We start from the raw sequence: 12,007 nt of genomic DNA on the forward strand, positions 1-12,007 counted from the left end.
AAGTGAAAGAAAAAAATGTGAAAGACAAAGTGTGTGGGATTCATAAAAAAACTCTGCCTAAATTCATTCAAAACCTCGGATCTTAAATTCAGTAGCATAACCCAGGCAATGGATTTTGTTAAATTGAAGTTTAAAAATAATTACTCTAAAAAGACCACATTGCTTATGCTTGGGCTTAGGATGCAGGGGGTGTCTAACAAATTCAAAGTTATGCCCCAGAGAAAATGTGCAAGAGTTCTGAAATTACTTTTCTAAATGAGCACATTAAACTATATAATGTGTGGAGATCTTTCCTTCTGAATATTCAAATTGTGACACAATCTCATTTAACCTTCACTTTGCAGAAAGTTTCACCACATGGGTGGCTGGGGGTAATTGCACTTTTAGAAAAGGCTCCAGTTTAAGGAACCAAAATATAGTCAGCGGTATACTTTTTTTTTTTTTTTGTGGTTTTTGGCCGGGGCTGGGTTTGAACCCGCCACCTCCGACATATGGGACCGGCGCCCTACTCCTTGAGCCACAGGCGCCGCCCAGCGGTATACTTTTAAGTAGAGGATTCTAGAAGGCTGGAAGGGGAAGTATCAGCTAAACTTGTGAACAGGATCAATCTTACAAGATGTGGAGACCCTAAAGACAGTTTAGCATGAAATATCCTTTATAATTACTCTCGAAAAGTCGGAAAAACACTTTTCGTATTTGTTTTCAATACTTTTTTTGTAGGTAACTCAGACAGCTGAGAATTAGTAGGAAACCTCTCTGAAGACAGGGCATTTAAATAGTTTGTTTTTAAATGTAATATTACTGCAGGGTATCTGAAGCTAAACTGTATCTAAAAATCAGCAAATGAGAAGGACTCAGTAATTTTTAAAGCAGATTAGTAAAAATCTGGAAGGTAAACAGAGGCTTTGAGGGTTAAGGAGACTGAAAAACCCAGAATGCAAATTATTAGTGTTCATTTAGCCACCATAGGAGCAGACACAGGGACATGCTTATTGTCACAGACTTAGTAGTTGAAACTGGGTTAAAAGTTGAGAATCCTAACTAACCACAAGTCAGGTGCTGTGTCACTAACAAGCAAGGACTTCAGAAGCACCTTCCTCTGCCTTCTGCAAACTGAATCCCTGACAACATTTCCAAAGTGTACTGGCTCTCAACCTTGGCTACAGAGAAGAGAACCAAAGGAGCTTATAAAGATTATGATGCTCATGTCACACCTCACCCAACTAAATCAGAATCTTTGCAGGTAGGAGCCAAGCATCAAGATATTTTTAAAGCTTGCTCACCCGGGTAATTCTGATGTGCAGCCAAAATTGAACTATAGATTTAGTCCTCAATAATGTATTTATAGCTGTACCAGATGAAAAATCTATGTCATATGTATATGTACAGCACAGATACTTTCACAAATAAATCACAAAGTCTCGTATGAAGTCTGCTGCTGCTACTACAAGGAAATTACGGCAACTGCACATACTCATCTTCATGACATACATCCCTTTCCCTGAATTATGGCGTAAATGCTAAGGAAGGGCAGATTTCTAAATAAAATGATCTGATATTAGAGTGGGACCATAGTTCTAAAAAAGGATGGAAAATCTCTGCTTACCTGGGCTCGGCTTGGAAGGCAAAAGAGACGCTACATCAGGGCATGGCTCTATTGTACACCAGTTTTCTTGGTTTATCTGAAAAGGAATGAAAAACGCAGAGTTTCAGACCCTGAAGTAATATAAGATTATAGCTGCTCGAAGTGTATCTACTTTACCACAACTCATCTATATTTTTCTTTAATACAAGGTGAATAAAATTACGTCAAGAAATAAAACCTTTCCATAACATAACCAAAACAATCTGTACTCAGCTGGGTTCTACAGAGACTGTCACTAAAAGCTGGGCACACAAAAGCAAGAGGACAAGACGTGCAAACAGAAAGTCCATGGCACAGGCCACAGGTGACATTCTTAAAAAATTAACACATGGGGCTTGGCACCCATAGCACAGTGGTTACAGTGCCGGCCATATACACCAAGGATGGTAGGTTCGAACCCAGCCGGGGTCAGCTAAACAATGACAACGGCAAAAACAACAATAAAAAAAAATAGCCAGGCATTGTGACAAGCGCCTGTAGTCACAGCTACTCGGGAGGCTGAGGCAAGAGAATCACTTCAGCCCAAGAGTTTGAGGTTGCTGTGAGCTGTGATGCCACAGCCCTCTAGTGAGGGCGACATAGTGAGACTCTATCTCCAAAAAAAAGTTCATAGATGGAACTAACCAAATATTAAAATATATATTTGATGTCCTAGCTTGCAAGTTTTAAAACACATAAAAATAATTCAAGTAAATTCTTATACATTAGAAATCATGTTGAAAATTCTATATATCTCTATTTATCCAAAGAAGGAAAGAGGCTCAGGAGGGGTCGAAGTCATTAATAGGAGGACTGATAGCAGAATGCCAAGTCTATGAGATTCTAGGAAGCAAACACACTTCCCTCACCCCGGTCTGAAAACTTAAAAATGTAGTCCTTACGACTTACAACCATCTTAGCATTCTAACACTCTCCTTCCAATAAATTTGAGTGTAATTTTTAAAATTACCATGGAAGACTTTAACACTCTTCTTTTGGTAATTGATAAAAGAAGTACAAACAAGGATGTATAAAACTTGGAAAAAAAAAAACAACAACAACCAATTTGACTACACCAACACACAGAACATTCCACCCCGTAACAGAATAAAATTCTTTTTGAGTACACATGGAATGTCCCCATTCTGTGGCATAAAACAAACCTCAAAATAAACATATTTTGTGGCATAAAATAAGGCTCAAATTTAAGATTATCATAAAAAGTATGCTCTCTGATCAAAATAGTATTAAATCAGCAACCAAAACAAAACATATCTGAAAAAACTCCAACTGTTTTTTTAAAACTGATTTTTAGAAAAACCTTCTCAATAACCAATGAATCAAATAAATTATTTAAGATTAAGTGCTACATTACAAAAGAAGAAAGGTCTCAAATCAGTGATCTAAACTTCTACCTTAAGAAACTAGAAAAATGCTGGGTACAATGGAGCTCACTCTTGTAATACCAGTACTCTGGGAGGCCGAGGCGGGTGGATTGCTCGAGCTCAGGAGTTCAGGACCAGCCTGAACAACAGCGAGACCCCACCTCTGTCAAAAATAAGGTAAGTGTCTCGGCGGGAGCCTGTAGTGCCAGCTACTCAGGGAGGCTGAGGCCAGAGGATTGCTCAAGCCCAAGAGTTTGAGGTTGCTGTGAGCTATGATGCCGGAGCACTCTACCTAGGGCAACAGAATGAGACTCTGTCTCAAAAAAAGAAAGAAAAGAAAAAAGGAGGAGAGGGAGGGAAGAGGAAGGAGAGAAGGAGGGAGGGAGGAAGGGAGGAGTATATTAACCCAAAGTAAGCAGGATAAAGAAAATAAAAAACAGAAATCAATAAAACAAAAATGAGGAAAACAAAATCAAGAAACCAAAAGTTAGTTCTTTGAAAAGGTCAGTAATATTGATGAATCTCTAGCTAGACTGATCAAGAACAAAAGACAAGTTACAGATTACTGGTATCAGAAATTAAAGAGACATTACACGTAGCAGATTCTATAGATATTGGAAGAATAAAGGAATATTGTGAACTTTACTGCAATAAATTCATCCAGTTAGATGAAACGGAAACATCTCACAAAACTACACAAACTATGTAGGTACCAAAATTCACTCAAAACACAGGTAATCTAACGGGCCTTATTCTATTAAAGACACTGAATTCATAAAGTTTCCTGTAAGGAAAACTTCAGGCCCAGATGGCTTGGGACAGTTTGTCAAAGTACACCTGTTGGATAATAGTTGAAATAAATGAAACTGCTTGGAAATATTCATGCAAACCTGGAACCACGTGAAACAAAACATTGTATCATTTACTCATTTCAGTAATTTCACTATTACATAAAGAAGAGGCAACAGGAACCAGGGGCCAAGATTTCAATTCCTGGTAGGTTGCAAAATGATGCCAAAAATTCCTGAATGGAAGACGCTCTTCAGTAGGTTCCCTGGGATTATACAAAATAGCCCTTCTAAAATGTAATTTGGGTGCACACAGTAAGTGCAAATTTGGTAACTTTACCAAACCCTACTAACATCTTTTAAATAATTGAACAAACATACAAAAAATAATAACAAAAGAGAAGGAAGGATTTTTTTTCTTCATTTGAAATAAGCCAAATTTTACTTAATGTGAAATAAATTTTTATGCCTACAACAAAAACAAGCAACTAGAACCATTCTTATGTGTACTTTAATATAAACAATGTTTTGAAGTTAGAAGGGGAAAAACTTCTTTTTTTCTCATTACTCCAGTGATAAGTGCATGAACACAGCAATAAGTCTGGATAATGGACAGATATAAAGAGGTCTGGAGGATCCCTTCATAACCGAGTGAAGAACCTGGAAATGAACCACTCTGAATTATCATACTGCTCTTCCTCCTTCCATGACCTTCAACAACTTTTGTGGCCAATATTTTAGAAAACTCTACTAAAATTCAAGATCTTAGTGTGATAATGATAATATAAATAATTATTTATAGTAAATAATATAAATAAATAATGAAGGAACAACATTAATATTAAACAAATATCTTTAAGTGAATACGTTAATTTCTGAATAACAGTATTTAAAACATACTAGTGCTGGGTGGCGCCTGTGGTTCAAAGGAGTAGAGCGCCGGCCCCATATGCTGGAAGTGGCAGGTTCAAGCCCAGCCCTTGCCAAAAACAAAAAAAACAAAAAAAATACTAGTGCTGGGAAGCTGGTCTCTCACATTTCTGTACATCTTGTGAGCAAAGGCACTGTGATTATGCTTTTATTCTAGATTATCTTTTCAACAATGTTTGTAAATAAAACGCCTTGAAAGATGAAGATATTCTTTCCTTCCAAAGCAAAGCGCCAGTATGTTTACTGTCCAGTGTTATAAAGGTAATGTCTCAGTCAAGGGCAAAGGTCACACTGAGAGGCTGATGCTCGCGCTGCACAACGTGTGATAATCCATCTGACTCTGACCCCTAGAGACCCAGGAAACCAGGCCAGGGTATAAGTTAAATTCTTAGCTTCTAAGGAGGGTGAAATCTCAGACCCACCACAGTTCTTGACAATGAGATGACAGCATTAAAAATTTTAGCCACAGTGGCAGCAAATATCTCTCAATATGATTACACTATGGAGAAAAACCCTTATCTTACTGCACTTTTTTTTTTTTTGAGACAGAGTCTCACTTTGTTGCCCTCGATAGACTGCCATGATGTCACAGCTCACTGCAACCTCAAACTCTTGGGCTCAAGTAATTCTCTTGCCTCAGCCTCTCAAGTAGCTGGGACCCTACCACAAAGCCCAGCTGTTTTTTGAGATGAGGTCTCCCTCTGGCTCAGGTTGGTCTTGAACCCGTGAGCTCACACAATCCACCCGCCTAGGCCTCCCAAGTACTGGGTTTACAGGCGTCCTGGCTATCTCACCCCATTTTTGAGTGGTTATGCTTAAATGATCAAAAAGAGACAACTAATATTCCTTTCCAACTTATCTGTAATTTCCCAGATGTATTTTTAAAAAGTATTTTTCAACTTTATTTTGTAAGAACAAGTTGACAGAAAATAATACAGAGCACTGTAGTAACTTCAGTAACTTTAGATACTTTGCCACTTCAGGTTGCAAAGGCAGCACAGAAAGTTCTCAGGTACCCCTCTCTGTCCCTCACCAGCAGTTTCTCCAGTGTTAACGTCTCATGTAACCATGGCACATTTGTAAATACTAAGACACCAACACTTGTACATTACTATTAACTCCAAAATTTAATTTGGATTTCACTTGTTTTTACACTTAAGTTCTTTTTCTGTTCTAGGATCTGATCCAGACTGCTATACTGCATGTAGAGAATGTTTGTGTTTGTATTATTTTACATTTTAATATCTTTGTTAAGATAAAATACATATACCATAAAACTCATCCATTCAAATGTGGTACCAGTATGTTCACAGAGTTGTGTAACTACCACCACTGTCTGGTTTTAGAACATTTTCATCTTGACCAAAAAAAAAAAAAAAAAAAAAAAATCCATCCATTAGTGGTCATTCCCTGTCCCCATCCCTAGATAACCACTGAACTGCCTTCTGTCTCCATGGATTGCCTGCTTGCCTCCTCTGGACATTTTATATAAATGAAATCATGCATTATTTGGTCATTTGTGACTGGGTTCTTTCACTTGGCAAAATGTTTTTAAGCTTCACCCATGTTGTAGCAAATACAGTACTTCACTTCTTTTACTGTCAAATAATATTCCACTGTTTGGATATACCTACGTTTTGTTATCTATTCATTGATGGATATGTAGGTGGTTTTCTTTTTTTTTTTTTTTTTTTGGTAGAGACAGAGTCTCACTTTATGGACCTCGGTAGAGTGCGGTGGCCTCACACAGCTCACAGCAACCTCCAACTCCTGGGCTTAAGCGATTCTCTTGCCTCAGCCTCCCGAGTAGCTGGGACTACAGGCGCCCGCCACAACGATGTAGGTGGTTTTCACTTTCTGGCCGTTATGAATGATGCTGCTGTAAACATTTGTATACAAGTTTTTATATGGATGTATGTTTTCACTTCTTCTGGACATACACCTGTGAGTAGAAATGCTGGGTCTGCATATGGTAATTTCATGTTTAACATTTTGAGAACTGTTCAAATGTTTTTCAGAGTAGCTGCACCATTTAGTAATTTCTCCACATTCTTAACAACACTAGTTTGTCTTTTTGACTGCTGTCAACATAGGTGTGATATGGGAACTCATCCTGAATATATATTTCATATAAAATGAAAAATATTGTCAGGCGCAATGACTTCACACCTGTAATCCTAGCACACTGGGAGGCTGATGTGGGTGAATCATCTGAGCTAAGGAGTTCGAGACCAGCCTGAGCAAAAGTGAGACCCTTGTCTTTATTAAAAAGGGAAACTAGCCAGGCATTGTGCCAGTCCCAGCTACTCAGGAGGCTGAGGAAAGAAAATTGCTTGAACCCAAGAGTTTGAGGTTGCTGTGAGCCATGATGTCACAGCACTCTACCAGGGGTGACAGAGTGAGACTGTGTCAAAAAAAAAAAAAAAAAAAAAAAGAAAGAAAGGAAATACTTTTAAAGCAACTGCTGCACTTTGTAGCAACGAAAGACTGTATGAAGACACAAGGCTCATCACAGATTCGTTTCCTTTCTTCTTTTATTAAAAAAAAAACTGTGTTAAGTACTTTCTATGTAAACAAACATTGTGTCAAGCATTAAAAGCAGAAGTACTCCAGTGAAAGAACTCATCCTTAAAGAACTCCGTTTATGTGGGAGAGATGTAAAAACATTAAGTCAGAAAGCCTACCACCTCACCCTGCACGAGAGGCACTCACGCACGTGTGGATTTGGACAGTATGTGCTACCAGTTGAGGTGGGAATGAGAGTAAACCCAACACTGCAATCACATGTAGTTCAAGAGCTGCAGGCACTTGTGGTCGGGTCACAGAACATGTAGACACTGGGCCAGAGTAATAACAACTTTCCCCTCTATAGTTCAAAATTACAGATATAAATAACTATATATGTACATATGTTATACAGATAGAAAGAGAGAAACAGAATCAGGAAGTCAAAGATTGGACCTACCAGGCCAGGTAGAAGCCAGAGAACCCCAGGAGTTTAGAGTTTCACACAAATTAAGGAAGCAAAGGGCTAAAAGAGGATGGTATGTCCACACTACCAACTGCTGCAAATCAAAACATAAAAAATAAAAAGAAGTTACTGAATCTGGCAAGTGGGAGGTTTCTGGAGACTTTGGAAAGAGGAGGTAAAAGCAGAATTAAGAATACAACAACTCGGCTTGGCACCAGTAGCCGAGTAGTTTAGGGCACCAGCCACATACACCGGTGCTGGTGGGTTCAAACCCGGCCTGGGCTTGCTAAACAACAATGACAACAACAACAAAATAAAACTAGTCGGGCATTATGGCAGGCACCTGTAATCCCAGCTACTTAGGAGGCTAAGGCGAAAGAATAGCTTACGCCCAAGAGTTGGAGGTTGCTGTGAGCTGTGATGGCACGGCACTTTACTCAGAGGGACATAGTAAGACTCTGTCTCAAAAAATAAATAAATAAACCCCCCTCATATTTGTAGACTGACACTTTAAAGTTTACAAAGTACTGTCACATAGATTTGACTATTCTACAGCCTTTTGGGAAGACATGTTGCCATTTAAGAGAGGAGGAAACAGACTGAGATTTAGTCACAAAGAGACAAACACAATATGACTCCACTTGTATGAGGTACCTGAACAGTCACATTCATGGAGACAGAAGGTAGAATGGGGGTTGCCAGAGACCAGGAGAGGGGAAGAATGTGGAATTGGTGTTTCACGGGTACACAGTTTCAACTTGGGGAAGGTAAGAGTTCTAGAGAGACAGCTGATGGTGATGATTACACAACTGAATGGACTTAATGCCACTGAACTGTGTACCTAAAAATGGTTAAAACTTACATATATTTTATCACAACTTAAAAAATGAGTGTGCAGCAGTTAGAGATATGCAAGCTTGTTTAGAGAAAAGTAGAGAGCCCACAGAGTCACAGCCAAGTAATCTGGGCCAGATGCTACCAGTCATGATCGGTGCCATTAACCAGAGGACAAACTCCGTGTGTACTGAGTGTGGAAAGAATGTCAAAACATGTATCAGCATTTTCAACCACATCCTGTACAACAGTAATACCAAGCTTATCATACTCATGTATCAAGTGTTTACTATATAAGCAAGCTGCTTAAGAGATATAAATTGGATTATGAAACATATCCCACCTTTTCTGCCCTATTTCAGAATCATCAGTGTGGCAGATAAATTTGCCCCAGTCTTGTCTCTATGCATCAACAACTCCACAGTTGCTTTCTCATTTACACAACCAAGGTAATTTAAGGCCACACTATGTGGCTCAATTTGAAACATTTTCAGAGTGCTTCTTAAAGGCCAGATACCATGTCAGGCCTTCAGCAACATGTTTAAAACTTGTATTACAGGAAATCAAAAACTACCAGATATTTTTGATTGGAGGAATGCTTGTTTTCATACTCACTTCTTTTCCAAAATGTAATTTCTAAGACTGAGATTTTTTCATACTAGTAGATAAACTGCCTCCTTGTACTATCAACACTTTTCTTAGTTCTAAAACTAGGCTTCTGACCATTCCAACAATTAGGAAACAAAATAGAAAGAATCATCAGTGTTGGAACTGCTAATAATTCGAGTTTTAAGAGAAAAATAAAGATGATTATGAGTCCCTCTAGATCTTGCCCTGGTGGAATCTTGTGCTATGAAGAAAATACAGGATTGCCAATCTACTGAGTGGGTAGGAGAAGGAACAAAATGAGTGAGAAATTTTCTTTAGCAAGTAGCCAGAAATGTGGAAAAGAGATTTTGCCATTAAATATCTACATCTTTTGGAGAGATAAGTCATCAAAACATATTTTTTGGCTCTGATCAACTCATGATACTTTAGCTAAAAAAACACAGTCACTGGTTTTTCTTTGTCCACTGGTCAAATTCCATGACCATCAGCTCCTGGACACCAAAGGTAGCCAACATCCAAACTTGTAGTGAATCACAGCGCACACAGGTGAGGGAAATACTGCCTCAGAAATACCCAGACCTCTCTGGACAAGTTTTTGTTCCCACCATGAAGCCCACAGACCTCTTGCTACCTAACCACACCCACCATGTGTTTCCATCAGTCTGAAAATAGAGCTGCACATATTTTCAGTAGAGGAGAAATTGCTTTTTGTTTCCGGCAGTGTTTTTGCTACTGTTTATATCTGCACATCCTAATAATAAAACTCATGGTTACACCCAGCCTTCCCAGTCACTGCCCATATTTACTTCCTCTGCAACTGTCTCAGGAGATCCAGGCTGAGTTACAAGGCTGAACAAAAGAAAGCAAAAACACACCATCCGGACATGGAAGCCAACACTTGAGTTGAAGTCTTTCAGGGAATCAGACTGTATCTGAGGACATATGTGCGGTTGTCTTCAATCTTTAGCCTCTTAAACCTTTTGGTTTTGGCAATGCGAAAAGTGTCTTAAAGTGAATCTTTAAAGAATGTGTGTATTTCTGGAAAATGACACTACAGTTAGAGACAAACTACTCCCCTGGAGCTTTAGCTAACAAGATCACATGCCGTGCTCAAAAATGCATGGGGAAGGAATTGTCCTCCTTTGTAAATACTGTCGCCCACTGTACACAAAACACTGCTACAAATCTTTTAATCATTCAGCTGACATTCTGAATTACAGCTACAACATATGCTCTCTATAAATTATCAGGAACATGAAGAACATGAAGAACCACAATGCTATTAGCAGACAGTATTTTTCCAGGTACTCCGAAGTTACTAATGCAAAAATCAGTAAAACAGAAATGGCCTTGGTTAAAATCAGTGTAAATCTGCAATTCACCCCAGGTTCTGAGCCCTTCTCTTTGGTATGCTAGTTGTACAGTGAGTCTCTCATACTTGCTTTCCTCTGGAATGTTCATTGTGAACAAGCAGACTACCAGACCAAGGCGAAAGCTCTCAGTCACCAACTTGTGAAGTCAGTAATTAGCTTTTTGAAGGATGCTGAGGGAAAAAAATGGACATTTTGCTACTAAAGGGCTCTGCAAACAATTACAATTTTTCCATATCCCATTTTTAGCATATGATTCATAGTTACCAACCACTTACTATTGTAAGAGCCAGAAGCCATGTATTTATCAGGAAAGGGAGTCAAGGGAATGTCATATACAGAGGAAAAGAAATGTGTTATCAGGCTAGGGGACAGAGGAGTGGGTGACCAAGGAATACTGTTAACTTAGGATTTATTATTTAAAAAAAAAATCAGAAAAGAAATAAGACTTTGGGGATGTTAGGAATTGATGAAGAGACATAAGAGCTGATCTGAAGACGAAGCCAATGTGTCTGCCCTTAGGGAAATCTTACAAGAAGGTCTTGATGCAAAAGAATTACCACAAAACTAAACTATGCAGAACTGACAAAGGAAAATCAGAATGTAGAATAAGCCAAAGAAAGTGTGGGGACTAAAGTGAGAATTTTGAAGCTAATCTATGGTCAATTATTAGGATACCAACAGGAGAGACTGAAGCTGTAAATGTGGAACACCACGACAGACCCAGAATCTAAACTTTACAATTACTGTCGTATTTCATCTCTGTGGTCTTATATCAAAGTTATCAGTACATTAAGCATAATCTGTATAATGATGCTTATGAATCCAAACTTACAAAAATTAATTCATTTAATATTTACTGAGCTTTTAATATGAATTAAAGAAATTGTCTTGAATGCTTAGATACATTAATGAACAAATGAAAAATGACAAATTCCTAAATATAAAAAGGCAGACTTCCATAGATAAAAGTAGAATGAGAACAGGTACATCATCACTTGAGAATTTACTTGGTACACACATCAACTTTCTGTAACAACACAGACAATATGGAAATCCAAAATAACTTCGGTGAATTAAATGGAGAACACTTGTGAAAGCTTTAAAAAAGAAAAAGGAACCAAAACAATTTGGGGGGAAATATGCTAAAAATTGTGGACAAAATCAACTTATGTGTCATCAGGTACCTGTCCGAAATGTTAAAGAAGGAATTCCTGCACTATGAAAGAAGTGACCAAGACAACTTCTAAGACTTCCTCCAATATGGAAAGTTTATGTATAAAAAAACAGAAAGAAAAGGAAGATCACATATGTACATATAAATAAAAGTTGATGTACATACTCATGTATAGAAAGAGCTGGTCAACTCAAAGAGGAGGCCTAGGACAGCAAGAAAACCATGGACCTGAAGACAGTCCAACTTGGAGCTGCATCTATTATCATTACATACAAAGTGGGAGACATGGGAAAAATTGCTATCTATTCAAATCTGTCCA

The 12,007-nt window shown here is 38.3% G+C and overlaps 1 protein-coding gene across 11 annotated transcripts in view; it reads right to left on the reverse strand.

The window, feature by feature from the left end:
- AKAP13 (A-kinase anchoring protein 13) overlaps nucleotides 1-12,007 on the reverse strand; it is a 317,276-nt gene that overhangs the window by 105,019 nt on the left and 200,250 nt on the right. For all 11 annotated transcript variants that reach the window (XM_053581736.1, XM_053581737.1, XM_053581741.1 and 8 more), the window contains one exon: nucleotides 1,607-1,682. In XM_053581736.1, the coding sequence (XP_053437711.1) occupies nucleotides 1,607-1,682 (76 nt within the window). The remainder of the gene's footprint in view (nucleotides 1-1,606; nucleotides 1,683-12,007) is intronic.

This window comes from Nycticebus coucang, chromosome 2 (genome assembly GCF_027406575.1).
Source record: "Nycticebus coucang isolate mNycCou1 chromosome 2, mNycCou1.pri, whole genome shotgun sequence".
Lineage (NCBI taxonomy): Eukaryota > Metazoa > Chordata > Mammalia > Primates > Lorisidae > Nycticebus > Nycticebus coucang.